This window comes from Elephas maximus, chromosome 27 (genome assembly GCF_024166365.1).
Source record: "Elephas maximus indicus isolate mEleMax1 chromosome 27, mEleMax1 primary haplotype, whole genome shotgun sequence".
Taxonomy (NCBI): Eukaryota; Metazoa; Chordata; class Mammalia; order Proboscidea; family Elephantidae; genus Elephas; species Elephas maximus.
In genome coordinates, this window is record NC_064845.1 from 22866575 (window position 1) to 22888297 (window position 21723).

Here is a 21723-nt window from a genome sequence, read left to right on the forward strand (position 1 = left end):
TTTCAAAGTTTACTCTGAAAGACAAAAATGTTAGTAATGATAAATGCTGCCAAGTTGTCCAGATTTTCTCCGTTAAGCATTTCACTATGGTAAATGTATATTTCAGTAGGATTCCAACAGTCTAAATGCACACTAACGGAGCACCTATACGCAACGTGTTCTGCTCTTATTGGCGAGATAAAAAGAAGACATAACTTCTGCCATGTTGGAACTCAAAGTCTAAGGGGTGGGAAGAAGTTTACAAGAAAGTGCCTGAATTTAAATTTGAATTTTGAACTGAAACTCTGGTGGTGTAATGGTTAAGTGCTACAGCTGTTGACCAAAGGGTCAGCAGTTCAAATCCACCAGGCGCTCCTTGGAAGCAGCTCTATGGGGCAATTCTACTGTGTCCTATAGGGTCTCTGTGAGTCAGAATCGACTCAAAGGCAATGGGTTTTTGGGGTTTTTGTTTTTTTAGTTACAAAGTTAACCGTCCTTGACTGAAATCTCGTTTGTCCCATATTTTGATGTACTGTGTAATTTATGAGACTGGTTCAATAGCCCATGAGACTTCTCTGAAGCTCTTTATATTTGTTAATTTCATCTGATTTTTGGTTCATAAATAAAAGGCCATTTGCTGTACTCTCTTCTTTTGTTTATTTCCACAAATATTTATTGAGTGACAGACTCTCATTGTTCTAGGCAATGGAGATACCCAGTGAACAAACCAGACAAAACTCCCCTGTACTCAGGAGCCTTACAGCCTCATCACTTATGTTTCCATCATATCAAATGTTTAGCTTGGTATCCTTAAAAGAAAGAGGTGTTGTAGGATTTTTTTTATACGAGATCTTTCTAGCCAGAGCTCCTTCTGCTCCCGTCTTTTTCCCACAGCACCATATTACTTTTCACACAACAGCCAGAGAGACCTCAATTTATAATAGATCATATCACACCCTCACCCTGCACCCTCACCCACTCCCCGCCCCCGTTTTAAACCCCTCCAAGGGCTTCCTATTTAATGTCTTTGTAGTGCATGGTAGTGCAGCCTTCTTCCTGTGACCCTTCCCTCTCTCTCTGACTTTATGTCCTTTCACTCTCCCCTTTTCTCTGCTCCTGGGGAGCCCTAGAGTTAGAGTGACTCAGCAGCAACAGGTTTTTTCTTTGGTCTGGAGCCCTGGTGATGCAGTGGTTAAGCGTTAGCCTACTAAGGAAAGGTCAGCGGTTCAAACTCACCAGCTGCTCTGCGGGAGAAAGATATGGCAGTCTGCTTCCCTAAAGATTACAGCCTTGGAAACCCTCTGGGACAATTCTTCCCTGTCATATAGGGTCACTATGAGTCAGAATCGACTCCAGGGCAACAGGAATGCTGCAGCCACGCTGGCTAGCTTCTGCTTAATCTTGCTTGGGGCCTTTGCACTCAACTCTTCCCTGTTCCTGGAATATTCCTCGCACCCCCGTCTTCCTATGCCTTTTTATTATTTAGGGCTCAGCCCAATGCCATTTCGGAGAGCCCACTCTTGACCTCCCTGCTTGTCTCCTTTTCCTGTCACCCTATCCCATTGCCCAATCTTCTCATCTCCGTAGCATCATCGCTAACTAATGCTACAGAATTCGTTTACATATTCGTCAGCTTCCCCACTAAAATGGAAGCCTCCTGAGGACAGGCACTTTGTTTCATTCGCCTAGGACAATGCCTGGCATAGGGAAGGCATTCAACTAATTTGTATGTATATATGAATTATCTTTCTACATTTTTTTCAGCATCTGCTTTTTTTTTTTTTTAAAGGAAAAGGGCCATGCCTTTTCCTTTCTATCCATCATGTTGTTTTTTTTTTTTTCTATTTAGTTTTCTCTCCCTGAATTTTTCTTCTCTAAAATGTTGGTTCTTTTTTACATGTATCCTTGTAAGCACTTGGAGATTCTTATACAAACCGTCATCTTGATGACTGGAAGGAATATTTTTCATCAGCTTGTTGCAATACAAAAGCTTAAAATTGAGATGGAACCAAATGAAGTATAGCGTGAGATGGAGAAAGTGTCACAGACCAGTGAATAAGGGAAGAGTTAATGAATGGTGGTGGGAAAAGTGGCAGATCATCTTAAAAGATGTCGACCTGTAACCTTACCATACTGCAAAATAAATTCCAAGTGAATCAGAGTACCTTCAAACAAAGCTGAGAATAAAACACAAATGCCTACCTGACCTCTAGTTACTTGAAGCCTTTTTAACCTTGAAAGTAATGGAAGAAATCACAAAGAAAAAAGACTGGTGGCTGTACTATGCAACAAATATTTTTAAGCAGCTATGTCAAAAACAACATAAACTGAATCAAAATACAAACAAAATGGAGAAATATTTGCACTAGATATGACTGACAAAATATGATATCATTAGTGTATAGAGAACTTCTGCAGCTCAAAGAAACAGAAGATCCAGTCTCAGTGGCCGTTCCATCGCATGCCATGCTCTACAGAATCCCCCTTCTCTGCCTCTAAATGCCAGAGCACCCACTGGGCTTCTTTTCTTCTCTGTCTGTACGCGTTCCATAGAGGATCTCATCCCAGGCCCATGGCTTTAAATGCCATCTCTGGCAAAAGGGTCCTAAATTTACATCTCTAGTTTGACCTCTTCCCATGAACTCCAGACTCATATCCCACTACTTACTCAATATCTCCTCTTGGATGTCTCGTATACATCTCAAATTTAATACATCCCAAACTGAACACTTGATACTCCACTCCCACAAACCTGTTAACTCCCCCAGCATATCTCCATCACAGTAAATAGCACTGCCCAGTTGATCAAGCTAAAACCTTGGATTTGTTCTCGACTCCTCTTTTTCTCTCATATCACGCATTGAGTCCATCAGCAAATCTCTGTAAAGTGTATCCTGAAACAAATCTGTTTTCTCCTTCTGCACTGCTAATACCAAGTCACCATTGTGGCTCATCTCAACTACTATAGGCTTCTAACTAATCTCCCTTCTTCCTCTACTCCCTCTTATGGGCCCCTTTCCACATAGCAGCCAAATTAATTCCTTAACATAAGTCAGATCATATCACTGCACTGCCCAGAACCCTCCAATTACTTCTCAAAGCACTTAGGATGAAATCCAGAGGCTTTTCAATGGCTCCAAGGTAGACCCTACATGATATGGCCTCCCAGTATCATCTCTCCAGCCTCATTTGCCATCACCACTCTACCCTGTTGTCTACTGTGCTCCAGCCACACTGACCTGCCTGCTGTTCCTTAAGCACCAAACATGATTCCACTTCAGGAGCTTTGCACTGGCTTTTCCCTCCACCTAGAATGTTCTTCTGCAAAAACGTATACGGCCAGCATCTCACTATTCAATCTCTATTCAAATATTATCTCCTCGGAGAAGCCCTCTTTGGTCATTCTGCCTAAAGCAATGGACCCATTTACTCTCTGTTCCTTCACTGTGCTTTGTTTTGTTTTGATACCTGAAATGGTATTTTTACCTTTTTTATTATTTTGTATTTATTTTCTGTGTTTGTTTCCATTGTTTATTTCTTGCACTAAAATGCCAGCTCCACATGTTTATCTGGTTAAAAGTTGTATCCCCAGCACTTAGAACGATGCCTAGAATATAGCAGGCACTCAATTAAAGAAGAATTGCAAATAACATTTAAAAGGCTGATCAACTCATAATAAGTCAAAGAAATGGAGTTAAAACAATGATAAAGTACCATCGTCTCCTTTCCGATTAGCAAATTAAAACCAAATGAGAGCAGCCAGCATTAGCAAAGGTGCATGAGTACCATCAGTCATCAACTGAGGGAGTATAAGCTGAGACAAGCTTGATGGATGGATCTCCAAAGGAGCCCTGGTGGTGCAGTGGTTAAGTGCTTGGCCCGAACTCTCTTTGGAGCCCTTATAACCACTGTTTTTTTTCCCTGGAGATTTGTTTATTGTAAGGAGCCCTGGTGGTGCAATGGCTAACTGCTTGGCTTCTAACCAGAAGGTTGGTGGTTTGAACTCACCAGCCATTCTATGGGAGAAAGCTGTGGCAGTGTGCTTCCATAAGGATTATGGCCTTGGAAACTGTACAGGACAGTTCTACTATGTCCCATAGGTTCGCTGTGAGTCAGAATCAACTCAACGACAATGGGATTGGTTTTTTTGGTTTTGTTTATCATGCCCGTTGTAGCTATGAAACAATTGGTAAACTTCCTCTTTAGCTACTGAAGATCTAAGATGCTTTTACCAGGCTGTGCCTTCAGCCATAATTAGTATGAGTACTACTTTCTTAGCAGTTAGGAATTTATTAGTGTCGGTGCGTTGGGGCTGTCACTAGATCGCAGGAAGGAGAGACGAATGATCCAGAAGGGATACAGCTACATACACACACAAACACACACACACACACGTATACACACACACTCATGGGGAAACACCTAGAAGTGATCAAGAAGTAGAGGTTAAGCCCGGGGCTAACATCTGCTAAGCAGGGGGCTAATACCCATTATAGCTATGGCAATGGACTTCTATTTGTGTTGCATATCCAAATAAGGGATAAGGGATGAGGATGCAAAGATGGCATGTGATTTCATGGATAAGAATATCTCCAGAAATCAAGCCTGATTTCTCTTCTCTGCTTTACCACGGATTGCTATAATTAAGTCTTTAAAAGCAAGTGCCTAGGTATTTTAGTGATAGATTTTCCATTACGTGCATGGGTAATATTCACTGTGCTCTGATTTCACTTGCTTGCAAATTTTTTTTTTTAAAAAAAAATGGGAAATGACATTTTCTTATTCATTCAACTTTTGAGCTCAGAATGACAATTTAATGCTCAAATTTTGCTCCAATTTTGTCCTGAAATAACCAGAAATTACTGCTATAAAAAAATACATCTAAATTGTGACCAGTCTTCGGAAAGACCCATCTAATGTATTTAAGAATCTACGACTACTAAAATACCCAACTGAGTAGTCTCAGAACAGAATTTCACAGCTTTTAAAGGTTGCGGTCTCTCTTTCTCTCTCTTTGTAGTTTAATTGTGCTGATAGACATATAAAACAAAGCTTTTGCCATTTAAACATTTTTAAGTATACAAGTCAGTGACATTAATTGCATTTACCACTTAGACCACAATCTCTTTATATTAAGAGTAGAATCACATTCCTTCTTAATTTCAGAACATGCATGGATTTTCCGTTTTGGAAATGACAGAGAACAGTTTCTGAGACGCGTAATTCCTTCCCTCATCCAGAGGTGGTGAGGTGGGCGCTGCCTGGGCTGGCAGTCATGCCCCAGGTGCACGTGTCACTTTATCCACGGGTGCCTTTTCCAGGCTCCACAGTTGGAGGTCTTCTGACTTGCTTAAACAGTTTCATATCCCCAGAATTAGGTACCTGGTTTGGTTAAATTAGACCTTAATAGACGTGGGAGAAAGCAGGCTTAGTCCCCTGGTCTCTGGACTCAGCAGATCAGCAGTGACATTCTTTGTGCCAACCTTCCCAGCTTTCCTCTGCCCTTGTCAGAGTGTGGTTTAAATTATCCTAATTGATATCAACAATGAAAGATCTCATAATTGTAAAGCTGGCAGGTAGGACCTTTGCAGAAGGCCTCTTGTCAGCACTCCTGCCTGGAATCTAAAAGGAAGCCAGGCTCCTGGGAAACAAGATTCTAATAAAGAGGCTCCCTGGACTCTGGAGGTGTATCCCACATTCCTCAGCTGGGCTCCGTTTGACTGTGGAGGGACAGCACCCATTCTGACCCCAAGTCTGCCTGGAGGCTGATAATCCCCATTTTTCCTGGGGAGCAGATTAGGAGGGCTCCTGAGGGCCTGGCCTAACTGGAGTGTTCTGGGCAAGTACAGGTTCCGAGGAAGCACAAGGATCTTTCCAAAAACTGTATTCTTACGCTAGAATAGGAGCTCTGTGAAGTCAGGGACCACATCCGTCTTCCTCATTGCTGTTTCCACAGTCCCTGACACACAGAAGGAATTTGTGAAAGGAAGGAATGCTTTTTAGTTTCAATTGAAGAATAAGTCATATGCCAGGAGTTATGTCTTGCCCGCCTCTGACCTCCTCTGAATGTCAGGGTCTGCATCTTAGAATGTTCATATTCCCATTGCCTAGCACAGTACCTGGCACTGTTTATGGTATTCGGTAAATATTTAGTTTAGTGGCTGAATAAATAAAAAATGTTTTGAATACCTAAAATGTATTATAAAATTATCTTGAATAATTTCCATTTATATGGTCAACAAGTTTTTTAAATTAGGCTTTATTATATTTACTGACATAATGGCTGTATCTTTTCCAGAGATATTTTATTGCTAAAATGTGGCAAAGAAATCATGTACTAATAATATCCCCTACGCCATGAACCCAAGGAACCCATGGTTATCAGTACTAGTAACTAATTGGCTAATTGGAATTTCAGAGAACACTGACAGTTATATAAATGTAATCTTGGGATATTTTTGTGCTCAAAGAATTGAGTTAGTGCTATAAGCACAACAAAGTCAGCAGTTCAGATCAACCAGGTGCTCCTTGGAAACTCTATGGGGCAGTTCTACTCTGTCCTGAGGAGTGGCTATGAGTTGGAATCGACTCGACTGCAGTGGGTTATGGGCTTATCTGAAATGCCTTTTCTGTATCAGGAAGAGTTGTTAATTCCTAACCAATTTGTGCAAAATGGTAACACTATCTTGTATCTAGTCCAGAGTAAATAGATCTTCTTCATTTTTATCCTGTAAATTTAGGTATAATTTACATATAATACACAGATCTTAAATGCTCAGTTTGATGAGTTATGACAGTTGTATATAACTATAACCACAATCCAAAACAAGATATAGAATATTTCCTTCACCCCAGCATTCTCTCGTGTATCTTTACCTTGGTTAAAAATTGACCATACATATGTGAGTCTGTTTCTGGGATTTAGTCCCATTTATCTGTAGGTCTGTCCTTTCTCTAAGGAGCCCTGGTGGAACAGTGGTTAAGTGCTGTACTGCTAACCAAAAGATTGGTGGTTGGAACACAGCAGCGGCTCCACAAAAGACCTGGCAATCTGCTCTCAAAAAGATTACAGCCTAGGAAACCCTGTGTGGCAGTTCTGCTCTCTCCTGTAGCGTCACTGTGAGTCGGAATCGACTCAAGGGCACACAGCAGCAACCCTTTCCCTGATACCACAGTGGCTTGATTACGTAGCTTCATAGCAAGCCTTGATTGTAGGTAGTCTAAGTCCTCTAACTTCCTTTTCATTGCTTTGGCTATTCTAGGTTCTTTGCATGTCCATACAAATTTTAAAATCAACTTCTCAATTTCTATAAAATTATTGGGATTTTTATTGGAATTGCATTAAATCTACAAATCAATTTGGAAAGAAATGACATCTTAACATTATTGAATTATCTGATCCAGGAACGTGGACTATCTCTGCATTTACATAGGTTTTCTTCCCTGGGTGGTACAAATGATTAATATGTCTGCTAACCAGAAGACCAGAAGCTGGGCAAAAAAACAGCCATTGAAAACTTTATGGAGCACAGGTCTACTCTGACACACAGGGGCCAACATGAGTTGGAGTCTCCTCAACAGCAACTGTTTTGTTTTTGTTTTTTTCTTTAACTTGTCTCAGCTGTGTTTTATAGTTTTTGCTGTAGAGGTCTTGTAGATTATTTTACTTAAACGAAAATAAATTATTCTTTTATTTTCCTGTATTCAACCTGTTCCCTCCTTTGCTTGTATTTTTTAAAATATGACGGTTTCCTTTTGGGGCTCACACATTTCTTTATACTTTAGACTCCCATTTGTTTGCTTTAAAACCTTAACGGTTGATTCTTGATATATTTTTAGCTGCAGCTATTTGTGGTTTTTTTAATTGTGCAGTTAGTAATGATTCTCAAAGTGGGGAAAGATTAAGAGGGCAAAACGCCCAGGCTGGTGAGCATCTCAGAATGATATCCTCTCCCAATCTGATCTGTTGCCCTAGGCACGAGAACTCTCCCACCCCGAAAGACTTTTCAATTATGAACCACATCCCTCAGGTACACTGGGGCAGAAGATGAAATAATTGAAAACTACCACTCTAGAAATGGCAACCTCGATGTTTATTCCTAGAAATATGTCTTCAGAAGTTTATCTAATAATTTTATATGCCATGATTAGTGCATAATTGTTTATTATTATGTTAATATGTTAGTTTGCTAAGGCTCACTTAAAATATCACAAACTGGGTGGCTTATTAGAACAGAAATTTGTTGTAGTTCTAGAATCTTGGGGTCTGAAATCAGGGTGTTGGTCATGTAGATTCCTTGTGAGGGCTCTGAGGAAATCTGTTTCATGCCTCTCTTTCTAGCTTCTGGTGATGGCCAGTGAGCCTCGGTGTTCCTAGACTTGTAGATGAACCTTCGCTTATCCATTATCTTTCTGTCTTTGTGTATCTTGTCCTTTTTTTTTTTATAAGGACACCAGTCATATAGGATTAGGACCCACCCTTCTCTTGTATTACCTCATGTGTTCACCTAACTGATAACATCTTTAAAGACCCTGTTTCCAGGCCGGGACACATTCACAGGTATAGGCGTTAGGACTTTAGTGTATCATTTGCAGGGTACACAGTGAACTCCAAGACAGTTAGTTTACCAATGTTATTAATTGTATATGACCCAATTAGGTAAGCCCCACAGTGTAGCTTATATCCAGCAACTTACCAGTGCAAACCTTTTTCGTTCCTAACAAGCTCTACTCCTTTTGTTTCCCATAACATTGACCAAAAAAAAAAAAAATTTACTTGACACACATAAAAGAATCATGGTCTTTATAGCTAAAAGGAAACATATGTTTACCTTGAAACTCAAACTCCTAAGGAATAAAGAAATAGCTTGCTAACTTTCATCATTTAGTTTTATTAAAGACCCATCAGGAATCTAGAGCTCTTTGAGATGTGGAATAAGTTCATTTTCAAAGATAACGGAAACCTCACAATATGGCAAGCAAATTAAAATTAGATATAGATGTCTTTTCATCGAAGCAAATTTGATACTCTCAACTTTTAAGTTACAGAATTAAGAAAGTCGGAAACCAATTCATTTTAAAGAATTTAAAATCTTCAACGTACAGAACCGTTAAGTAGAAGTATATCATGAATGTTAGCTTAGACATTAGAATTGTCTTGAAAGGTATTGTGTTTCAACTTTGGCAATCATTTTAAATTTTCACATAATAGATTGATGTCTGTAAGCATGAAAGAAATAAACATGAGCATGGAAGAAATAAACATGAGCCATGATCCACTCCAAGTAGATTAATAATGATAGACTAGGAAGATACAGAGATGCAAAGAGAATATTATTTCTAGCCAAAAACCAAAGTCATAAATTTTTTTTTTGTTGTTAAGAGTATCAGTATACTTTTTCCAATTACTCTTTACTCTTATAGAAATAATTGTAGAATAGGTTATACGTCGTTAGGGTAGAAAAAAAGTATAGGTAGAATGAGGTAAGAATATGAGAAAAGAAAAGGAGACAATAATGGAAAGAAAAAGGATGATGAAAATAGAGGGGAAAAAAGGCCCAGAAAGATGAACAAAGAGGAGAGAGGAGGAACAAGTGTGAGAATAAAGAGGGTAAACAGGTAGGCCCTTAAATTTGAATATGGAATTTGGTCAACATTCCTCACAGGCCTAGGCTAATATCCCCAGTTGCCGTTGAATCAATTCCAACTCACTGTAACCCTATACAACAGAGTAGAACTGCCCCATAGGGTTTCCTAGGCTGTAATCTTTATGGGGGAAACCCTGGTGGCGGAGTGGTTAAGTGCTACGGCTGTTGATCAAGAGGTCAGCAGTTCGAATCCGCCAGGCGCTCCTGGAAACTATGGAACAGTTCTGCTCTGTCCTATAGGGTCGCTATGAGTCGGAATCCACTCGATGGCAGTGGGTGTTTGGTGGGTTGAATCTTTACAGAAGCAGATTGCCACATCTTTCTCCCGAGGAGTGGCTGGTGGGTTCAAACCACCAACCTTTGGGTTAGCAGCCAAGCACTTAACCACTGTGCCACCAGTCCTGCCTCTCAACCATGCTTGAAAATGATTTTCCAATCTCTACTTACACAGTTTCAGGGATGGGACACTCATTATTTTAAACAGAGTCTGTTTTATCTCATTTTTTAAAGCTATACCAAAAAAGTGCTCTGTTCTCCTTCATGGCAGTCCTCCCAGTATCAGAGGACTTGTACCTCAGTTCCTTCAGCCATTCCTCTTCCAAGATAATTTTCAGACCTTCTCATTGCTAGTCCCCTATCTTATAGAGACAACATTCGGTCCTACCAGAAATTAATTCATCACCAATAACTGACCACCGTAGTTTTACAGTTATCTCCCATAATACACGCACTCGTCTAGTATCAGTGCACCCCGAGAATCTCACTTTCTTCAGTAGCATCACTGTGGGCTCATATTGACCAAACTGATTTTTTTTTTTTTTTTGGTGTGAACTCATGTTAATCCATGCTTCATCTCATATACTCAATGAGCAAATGTTAAAAAAAAAAAAAAAAAACTCTAAGTGCATAAGCATATATTTCATTGTTATCTGTTTATCTCTCATGCCAGCCTGTTGAGATTATTTTAAATTTTTATCCTTTTGTCTGATATATTAGGTGTATCCATAGCCTTTGGTCTAAAATTCAATAAAGCACATGTTCTTTTCTTCTAGTCACAAAATTGTAGACTCTTCTATCTAAAACCCAAAACCAGACCTGTTGCCGTCTAGTCGATTCTGACTCATAGTAACAGTATAGGACAGAGTACGACTGCCCCGTAGGGTTTCCAGGGAGCAGCTGGTAGATTTGAACTGCCATCCTTTTGGTTAGCAGCTGAGCTCTTAACCACTGTACTACCAGGGCTCCCATCTATCTAAAAGAGACTCAAAATGATCATATAATTCAGCCCTCTTGTTTTAAGGATGAGAAAACTTAGGTCCAGACAGGATACATGACTCGCCCAAGATTTCACAGCTCATTGATGGAAGGTTAAAATCTAAAAAAAGAATGGTGACCAGGATTGTGAATCGAGCCTGAGCCACATATTGTTACCGGGAGCACTTGGGGTGCAGTTGTTCAGTTATAATCAAGCCTGCATCATCCTCCAATTTATCCACAGATACTGACATACCTTGATGAAATCTAACAGACCTCAACACTATCAGTCAGGAAATAGAGTTGCCTTGACATGGCTTGTGTTTAATGAGCCGTACTGGCTACTTGTAATATGCTACATGCATTTCTAAGTAATTGGTAAAAAATATTTGTATAAGCTATTGTTGTTGCTAGTCTATAATTTTTTCAAGGGATTGGTGTCAATTTTAAGTTTGTGGTTTCTATAATCCAGAAGACTTAGTCGTGCTCATGTGGAACCTGTACATAGACCAAGAGGCAGTCATTCAAACAGAACGAGGGAATTTTGCGTGGTTTAAAATCAGGAAAGGTGTGTGTCAGGGTTGTATCTTTTCACCATACTTATTTAATCTCTATGCTGAGCAAATAATCCTAGAAGCTGGACTATTTGAAGAAGAATGTGGCATCAGGATAGGAGGAAGACTCATTAACAGCCTGCGATATGCGGATGACACAACCTCCCTTGCTGAAAGTGAAGAGGACTTGAAGCCCTTGTTGATGAAAGTCAAAGACCACAGCCTTCAGTAAAGATTACACCTCAGCGTAAAGAAAACAAAAATCCTCACAACTGGACCAGTAAACAATATCATGATAAACAGAGAAAAGATTGAAGTTGTCAACGATTTCATTTTACGTGGATCCGCAGTCAATGCACATGGAAGCAGCAGCGAGGAAATCAAATGACGTATCGCATTGGGCAGAGCTGTTGCAAAAGACCTCTTTAAAGTGTTGAAAAGCAAAGATGTTACTTTAAGGACTAAGACACGCCTGACCCAAGCCATGATATTTTCAGTTGCCTCATATGCATGGGAAAGCTGGACAGCAACTACAGTTTCAAAGAAGAATCAACGTCTTTGAATTATGGCGTTGGCAAAGAATATTGCATATACCAGGGACTGCCAGAAGAATGAACAAGTCAGTTTTGGAGGAAGTACAGCCAGAGTGCTCCTTGGAAGCAAGAATGGCAAGACTTTGTCTCACATACTTTGGACATGTTATAAGAGGGACCAGTCACTAGAGAAGGATATCATGCTTGGTAAGGTAGAGGGTCAGCGAAAAAGAGGAAGACCCTCAACAAAATGGGTTGACAAAGTGGCTGCAACAATGAGTTGAAACATAGCAATGATCGTGAGGGTGGTGTGGGACCAATAGTGTTTCGCTCTGTTACGCGTGGGGTCACTATGAGTCAGAACTGCCCCCGCGGCATCCAACAACAGCGGCAGCGTAATTCTTTTGAAAAAGTGAGAACATTTCTTTACTTCCATCCTTCTGATATTTTTACTCAGTAAAACCAAAGGAGTAATATATTTAAACACAAACCCAACCATCTGAAATTTTAAAAGGCACTTAAATAACAGTTGAGTCAAAGAGAAAATCAGAAATAAACAACAGACTATTTAGAAAATGGAGGTTGGAGGAGGGAGACTTGGATGTCATTGCTATAATCAGATGCAAATATATAGCTTTAAAAGCTTTTATTGGGAAAAGGAAGGAATGAATAAGTGAATGAATGAATGACTCAAATGAACTCAATCTTGGGGAAGACAGGGAAAGAAATAACAAAGAAAAATATAAATTAGAATGCAGAGAACGATAAATTGAGAACTGATACTTTGACAAAAATACAGACAAACCTCTTAACAAATTTTTATTTTAAAAAGTGAACTAGTTAAGATATTTATTATCAGGCCTAAAAATAAAAATACAAAAAAGAAGTAAATCAAGATGGTTCTTAAGATTTGGATACAGAAGAGGAGAGGGTGTAGAGAATTTTTAAAGAGGTGATATGGATATGGTTTTAAAGGCTTCAGAAATTAAATGAAAACAGGTCACCACACTGGCAATCAGGAAGGCATTGGAGACCCTAGAAGCTCTTTCAGGAGAGTGCAGATCAGAAAGCCAGACTTACAAGAGATCAAGTGGGTAGTAAAAGGCAGCAAGAGTCAACCACTTCCAGAGTTTCGGAAACTAAGCAAAGGGGCCCAACAATGACGCCAGGTCCACATTGGGTTCTGGTACAGGTGTTCTGTATCTTCAGGAAATGCTTATGTTACTATGATTTAACCTGCTAAATAAAGTTGTGCCAAAGTGAGTTCTTGACACAATTTCAAAATAATCCCTCCTAGATGGTGCTATTTTTAATAACAGTATGTAGTAGGCAATAGTAATGAAAGACTGATTACACAGAATTGATTACTCATTAGATTTAATATTCAGTGTCTTGTTAACTCCAGATTCCACTTGCTGTTTATTTCAGAGTTATTTATTTACTCATTGCCTTCTGTCTTTAATCCAGTCCAATCCCCTCTGTCCGTAAGATCCTGATGACTGTATTCATTTTCATTAATTGAGCACACAAGGCTTAATAGTACGTATCACAGCCAATAATAAACTGTTGGAAATTATTTATTGTTTCCTTTGAAGAATGCTACCACTCATATTTCAGATCTAAATTAGCTAACCTTGCTCAGACCATTAGCTTAAAACTTGCCATGCCTGAGAAACGAAGAAGCGGTAGACAGCGTGCCTTCCTTGAAGTACATGGTTTACAGCCTGTATATCCCGAAAATGCATACAGTTCCCTCGAACGTTTGTTTTGGAAAAAAAAAAAGATTCTTCTGGAAGCTACTGGTAATGGATGAGGGAGAAAATCATTAAACACGCACACACACACAAAAATGTTCAAAAAAGGAAAGCAGTATTCATCCCCTTTTAAGAGCTATTCAGATGAAAAATGCCTCGGCATGTGCTTGATCTATATGTTTTTCATGGTTATTAGTAGTAATGAAGATGCATTAACTATACTCTCTTGATAATGCTCTAGCAGTTTCTTAGTACTTTTATCAACATACGAATTTTACGACTGGCAGTATGGGAATTTGACTAGTACATTTTTGTTTATAAAAAAGGGTAACATTATAACTTCTTCATATTTGTGAATTATGAATCTTGACTTGCAGACAAGAAAAACTCAAATGTAACAGAACCGCGATACCCTGATAGCTCGTCTTTCTGCTGCCACTCACAAGAAAGGGGAGTGCAGGCAGGCTGCTGAGTGGAAGACAGCGCCAGAGGTGGATGCCTCCTCAATCCAGAATTGATGGGTTCCTTTCATGTCATTCATTCTTTCTTCTCAATGAACATGTTATCGAGTGCTCACTCTCAGCTAACCACATAGTATCGGTAAAATGAGAATGCAGTACTTCATTAGGAAAGCAGCTGGAAACTGAAAATAAGTGGGGCGTAACCTCTGCATATCCTGAACTCTACTAAGAAACTTTATTTTCAGTAATTTTTGAAAGAGTATTAAATAGCTAATTCTTTAAAGATAAAACCTGATGCAAAAGTTGCTATTTGAAAAATGACTTTTTTCACATTTCACTGAGTTATAAATAGGTCTTCTTTTTTTTTTTTTCTTTATAAAGCTGAATTTCAGGTTTTAAACTCCAAAGAAATCTGTCTCCAGTACCTAGCCCATAGTATTAGTACTATTAGAAGAACTTTACAGAAGGAAGAAGTATCATATTCTTTCATTTTTATTGTAGAACCATGGATCAGTTCTGTTTTCGAGCTGTATCTGATAATGCCAAGGATATAACAATCACATAGAAAGCAGGAGAATTACTATGTAAGTGCCACCAGGTAGATCTGGGAGGAGATGATAATAAAACTCGTGTTAACTAAAATCTTTTAATTGAATCCCTCAAACTTGATTTTCAGTTTCTACTTTTATGAAGGAAACCCTGGTGGCATAGTAGTTAAGTGCCACGGCTACTAACCAAAGGGTCAGCAGTTCAAATCCTCTAGGCGCTCCATGGAAACTCTGTGGGGCAGTTCTACTCTGTCCTATAGGGACGCTATGAGTCGGAATCGACTCGATGGCACTGGGTTTGGGTTTTTGTTTTGTTTTGTTTTTTTTGGTACTTTTATGAAAACAGAATGGGAAAATAAGCTTGTGTTAACGATTTGGGCAATAAGAATACCAACTTTGCTAATAGTGTGGGGTTGCGTTACCTCTTACAACCACAGTAATTTATAATCATAACTAATCTTCAAGCTAATAGCCCTGAGAATACCACAAGATTATGAACCATTTGGAAAATAAAAGTTGGTTTAACCAGTGTTTTCTTGATGTCCTTCATTTGCCAGTATGGTGTCAGCTCAGGCGTGCCAGGATGGCACACTGTGGAAGCCAAGAGAAGAAGTGTAGGAGAGGGAGGGGAGGAGTTAAGGGAATTGGTTGCTGCTAATAGTAAAATAAGAATGGACTTTCTGATCTGCACGCAGAAGTCATTGGAGACTTTGAGGAGTAGTTCCAGAGCAAAGGCCATAACCAGATTTTGTGGGCCGAAGACTGAGGGAAAAGAAGTAGCAAGTTAAGACACCTCCTTCAAAAAAATTTGCTGGGAGCAGGGAAAGAAATGGCACAGTAACCCAAGAGGGATGAGGGTTCGAGGGAAAGGTTATACGCGCACATGTGCCAGCTCTAATGGGAGTGATACAGCCGAGAAAGGAGAAAATGATGGTGCAGGAGAGGACTGCAAGAACAATCAGAGGTGAGACTCAGAGCACAATGGAGAGATTGGCCATGGCTAGCAGCGGGGACTCTTCTTCCACTGTGACACGTGAAAAGACAGACTAGGGTAGGATAAGAGGCATTGGTGGTGCAGTGGTAGAATTCTCACCTTCCATGCAGAAGTCCCGGTTCAATTCCCAGCCAGTACTCTTCATGTAGCCATCACCCGTCTGTCAGTGGAGGGTTGCATGTTGCCATGATGCCGAGCAGATTTCAGCAGAGCTTCTAGGCTCAGACAGACTCCAAAGAAAGGCCTGAGGATCTTTTCCAGAAAATCAGCGAATGAGAATCCTGTGGACTGCGGCAGCCTCAGCCCCAACCCGATCATGGGGATGGCGCAGGAACGGTGTTGTCTTCCATGTGCGCTGCATCTCCCTGGGTTGGGGACCGACTCAAGGGCGGCAAAAGCAGCAACAACCATAGAGGGAGCTGCCACTGAACAAATATTAATAAAGTGCCTACGATGTTCTAGGCACTGGCAATATAGCAGTTTGCAAAAGAGTCAGAAATTCTTGCCCTCATGAAACATATTTGAAAGGGGATTGGAGGAGGTAGAGAAATAATAACCCGATAAGTAAAATATATAGTATGTCAGGTGATGAAAAATGTTGTCAAGACAAAGGAAGGGGGAAGGAAGATAAGGGTATACTGGGGTAGGGCGGGGGTGAATTGTTTTAATGACCGGACACTTGACATAACTTCTATAAACTTACTTCATGACTCCCAGACACGTTTATTTTTCAAAATGAGATTACACTTGACTTAGTTCCAATGCGCCAGGGCTACAGGAAATCTGCTCAGAGCCTGCGTCGTAGATGCGCCCTTGCGTGAGCACCCCAGGGCACACCCCTCATAACCCTCGTCTCACATTTTAGTCATGCATTTATTTGCGATTATTTGATTAAGAATTCTCTCTTCTATTAAACTAGAAGCTGTATAAGGGGAACTGTGCCAGTTTTAGACGGTTGCATCCCAGAGCCTAGCACAGTGGTTGGCATGTAATAGGCTCTGTTTGTTAACTGAATGAGTGAGAAGTAATACGACTGTTTTCCACAACCCACATTCTTAAGAATTTTATTATTTTGTTTTCACTTCTCACTGTATGTAACAGATCAAGTAAGTGGCCTTTTTCAAAGCAGTAAGGTATGTCTTTATACCAATCAAGTATGTGAAATAAAGGTGTCTTCTGATTTAAATAATGTCTCTCCATTTAACTTTTGTTTTATTTTCCAGGACCAATGCCAAAGGTGCTCCCTTGAATATAAATAAGGTCTCTAATAGCCTGATTAATTTTGGAAGGAAGTTGATTTCTCCTGCAGTGGCCCCAGGCAGTGCGGGTGGCCCCGTACCTGGGGGCAACAGCGGCAGCTCCTCCGTCGCTGGGATCCCCACCCGGACCTCAGCAGAGGCCCCGAAGCATCACTTACAGCAGCCGCCGCAGCAGCAGAGGCTGATGAAATCAGAAAGCATGCCAGTGCAATTGAACAAAGGTGAGGTAAACCCAAAGAAGACACTCACACTGTGTGCCTGGGACTGCCTCAGCTGCCTATCCAGCCTCCCAGAAGTAGAAATTAATGTAAAACTTAGTAAATAAAATGCTATATTTTTATTCTTTTTAATTTGGAGTATCAGATCCTGTGGTTTTCTTAATTAAGAACATTTTATGAAATAAGTTGTTAAGGTATTTCTTTTTTAACATTCATATCCTAGTATACAAACACTTTTATGTTTTGTGAGAACCCATACAGTGTAATGGCACAAGTTGTCAGGACTCAGAACTTGAGATCAGTTGACTGTGTTCTCTACTAACTTCGTATAAAAATGCTTGTCTAGAATCTGCAGTGGAAGCTCCAGTCCCTCGAGCATTACTAGTCATAGCATTCATCGGTGCAGTGCAGAGGTGTGGAGGAACTGTGCTGTCAGCCTCACCATCTCTGACCCAGCTGTTTCACCTCTGAGGAGTATAAACTAGAATCTTCTGGAGAGAAAAAGCTAAACAAAATCTTGAGCAGCCAAAATAAGTGTGTGAGTCCGTGCACTAAACGTTCAAGCCATAGAACGTTAGAGAGGAGGAAAACTGAGCGAGCCTCCCGTCTGCACCTCTCACTGTATGAGGGAGAGCAAGTACCTGCCCAGGGCCACACAGCCTATTGCGGCACTCCTGCTGCTGAGACTCACTGCTGTGTCAGGGCCTTTCTAGTGCCTCATCTCCCTCACGTACTTGACTCATAAAAAAGCTCTTCAGGTCCTTACTTAGAACATTTATACTCTAATTTTTCACTTGTCTTCAAAAGAGACAATGTATTAGCTCCCCCTATTCGTAGCAGATTAAAAACAGCTATGTTTATGTTTAATGGTGGGACTCCAAAACCCAAACCTTTGCCATCAAGTCAGTTCTGACTCATAGCAACAGAAGCAAGAAATAGTAACATAATGGCAGAAAATCTACAAAAAGCAATTCTTAAGACCTCACAGAACATACAGCCTGGGACCATTTGGTGTTGGGGCAAACACCCTGACACCGGCCGCGTTCCTGTCTTAACGGGAGCCCTGTGTTAAGCAGTGTTCGGTAACTAGTGTTGACAATAACGCTAGTAATATTGAATCAGTAAGAAGGCTTTAAACGATGTTCCATATACTCTGTTTAAGAAGAGATTGCACCCAAAATTATGAAAATTTTAAAAGTACTGGCATCCTTAAGTTGTATGGATTTTATTTCCCACAGATGCAAAATAATGAATATCATTCAATAGTATGTGTATATGTGTATTTCTCCATTGGTTATACCATGTTTTCTATCTGTTCTATATTTTTTTTGCCTATATGAATATCAGACGACATAATTAGTATTTAAATTTTATTAGAATATTCAATTTACCTTACATAAGAATATCTTGTTTAAATTACGTTCTTTCCTGTTTAATGTAGAACTGTCACACATGATTTAAAGAAAAGGAAACTTCAAATCATTAACGTGTTGTAAATGTATTTTAATGCCAGGAGACATGCCCACTTCCAGAATGAAAATGAATGTTATTTTCTATATTTCTTAATTGTACTGTTTTATTGTTCTAAACAAATATGATTTCAATATTGCTTTGATAACAAGCCGTAGTCAGTAGTAATTCTAACTGATGGCAGGCAAATGAGTCAGAGAATCTCTTAATGCTGTAGCTTAAATTTTCTGAGGAACCAAGCCAAATGACTATAGAAATATAAAGTTGTGTCTCTAAGGAAATGTCAAGTATTAATATCACAGTAAGTGAGAAAGGAAGTGTATGAAGATGGAACAATTGATGCAAACCAAGTCCCCAGTTATAAGGAGACAACAGAGCACTTAAGCAAAGTGTATGGAACATGAGTTTCACTAGGGCGTTTTGTAACTCATCCCTGTGCTGCAAGAAACTGGCCTAGTTTGGCAACTCTTCTATCTTTTTATTTCTGGTTCATACTTCTCATGTCAGTCTTCCAAAAACGCTTGTCTGCCTTTATATTCAAAGATGAATATTCCTGCTAATATCTCTTCCTGCAGAGAGGTTTGAATAAAATAAAGTAAAAGGCGAAAAGAAGAGTTTATAGAAATAGAAGCTAGTGTGGCTGGATATTCTCCCTCCATTCACCGACCAGGGGACCCTCAGCAAAACCCCTGAAGCTCTCTGACCCTTTGTTTCCTCACCCTGAAACAAGGTTTGGACTGATCCCTGTGGACTCTCTCAGCTCTGAAAAATCTAAGGTTCTTCTGGTGAAAGATGTGTTTATTAACTCTACAATGAAAAATAATTCTCCAGCTTTAGTTCTTGATGCTGGTATCTCCCCTCTGCCGCCACGGTGACACCTCTGCCAGCGTGGCACCTGATCCCGGAGACAAGCCAGCGTAACGGTTACCCGTCAGGAGACTTGTGCTGGGATGTGGCCTCTAGCTACCCCAGAGCAGTCGTCTACTTAGTGCCTTTGAGGAAAGTTAATGTAGTAGCCTTTTTACTGTACTCTGCTCGAAAAACTTGGAAGTTGTTTTGAAAAACCATTGTTTATGAGGAGGAAAAGAGCGTATATGTGGTTTTCATAGTTCAGTTAACTCTCGATTATTTGTACGTATATTGGGGAACAGTTATATTGAAAATGCAGAATTGATGTATATGTTTCTTGAAATGCATTCTGTGGTTTGTGTATGTGTTGGGATGGGGGAGAGAAGGAGGAAGAGGCAGCGTAGATGTTCACCCCTGATCTTGGTGAGATTTGATGTTAAGATGGGCTTTCAGTCTCTGAGAGTACACTAATAGGTGATCGAGAAGCAACAGAATAAAATGGGTGTGAGGCGTAGAGTTGAAAATCTCCAGCAGATACACAGTATGTAGGCACACCGTTATCAGTGAATTGAGGGTTAACTATATTATGAAAAGTCAGGACCTAACTAGTTCTGTTAAAACCTGTTTATCACTTGTTTGGAGTATGTACCTATTTATAGATTTATGTCAGTTATGGAAGAATGTAAATGCCGACACTGTTAATTTATGAAAACAGTGTCAGCATAATTATAGAAAAAAATTTTTTTTTTTTTTTTTTTTACAACCCAGCAATTTCCAGATGACCTGGCCATGGTGTAAATCATAATTGTAACAAGTAAGTGGTCAGGGCACCAAGGGTATGTTAATTTAATTCAAAAAAATTAATTAATTTTTTTTTTTTAACCATTGTATAAAAGCTAGAGGGAACCCAGTCTATTAACCATGGATTATCGTACATAGAAAATGTGGTGACTTTCAAGAGGGCTTTTTTTTTTTTTTTAGCTTGTTAATCTCAAAATAGCATAGGCCTTCAGATTTTTTTTCAGATGGTGATATATGCAGAGGATGGTTCTATTCACAGTAAGTGTGCTCAGTGTTGAACTTTGTCATCCAGGAAGGAAATCAAAGAACCAGAAAGTCTTCTTTCTAAATGTTAGCATACCCCAAGTTCACAGGATTTCTTATAGCGCTTCCTTTCCTGGGCTCTTAAAATGCTCTCTTTTTTTCCTGCTGCTACTTCCTTTGTTAGTTTTAATTGCCTTTTGAATCCGAATGCTTCTTATTTTAAGCATTTACTACAAGCCGAGTTTGTAAATGAAATCTTGCCTATCATAAGTATGTCAAGTTTAAAGGGTATGCAGTTCACAGGTTTATTTTTACTTGTTGACATTTATAAGTACATGTGGTAACTTATGAAATCTTTTCATTACTTAATTTGAAAATAGAACTTTTCACTTGATGTATAGGTTTATTTAGGTCTTTATCTTATCACTGAAGAAGTTGGTTTCAAGTTTTATTAATGACAAATTTTATCTGATAGAAGAGGATATCAATTTCAAAAGCTTGCCTGTTCTTTAGTAAATGATATAACTTTTGGATAAAAAAAATGTTTTTCCAAAAGAACGATTCTTTTTCAGAAAGGAAATATAAAATTATACTGGTGTTTGTAGCATCATCGTACCTGCTTAGCACAATCTTTTGATCGCTCAAGTTTCCTATACTCTAGACTAGTAGAAATGTTTTTTTCTTTTAATTTTTCTAAGCTTGTGTTGTATTTTCTGTTGTATTTTAGTAATTAGATTGATTAGAATATTAAATATGAAAGAAAAGTAAAGTTGATTATTTCTCCTTTATAAATCTAATTGTTTTTTCTTATGAAATCTAGGCGATATAGTTACAGGAAGCGGTGCTCAGGTTTCTGCTCCTGTCCAGACTCTAACTGACCTCGAAGGTACAGTTCCTGCCTGCAGCACGCTCATTGCCTTTTCCCAAACCCCGTATTTCCGCTTTGCCTACCTCCATTCATCCTGTTTATCAGTTCACTACCATTGTATAGCCACAGAGTGGCACTGTTGTTTAAAACAAAAGCCCCTCTCTGTTATGGCTTGGTGTTGCAGGCTTTCTTATTAAGTAAGTGTGTGCACTAGCCTCTTTCCTTGCAAAACATGGTTCACACTGTATTTTGTGGTTGTTTTAACACTGAACTTTGTGTGGCAGCTCACAC

General features: G+C 39.5%; 1 protein-coding gene across 1 annotated transcript in view; it reads left to right on the plus strand.

The window, feature by feature from the left end:
• Positions 1-21723, plus strand: part of TBC1D5 (TBC1 domain family member 5) — a 446909-nt gene that overhangs the window by 339702 nt on the left and 85484 nt on the right. Inside the window, exons 16-17 of the mRNA XM_049870673.1 lie at positions 16948-17204; positions 21385-21450. Coding sequence (XP_049726630.1) covers positions 16948-17204; positions 21385-21450 — 323 coding nt within the window. The remainder of the gene's footprint in view (positions 1-16947; positions 17205-21384; positions 21451-21723) is intronic.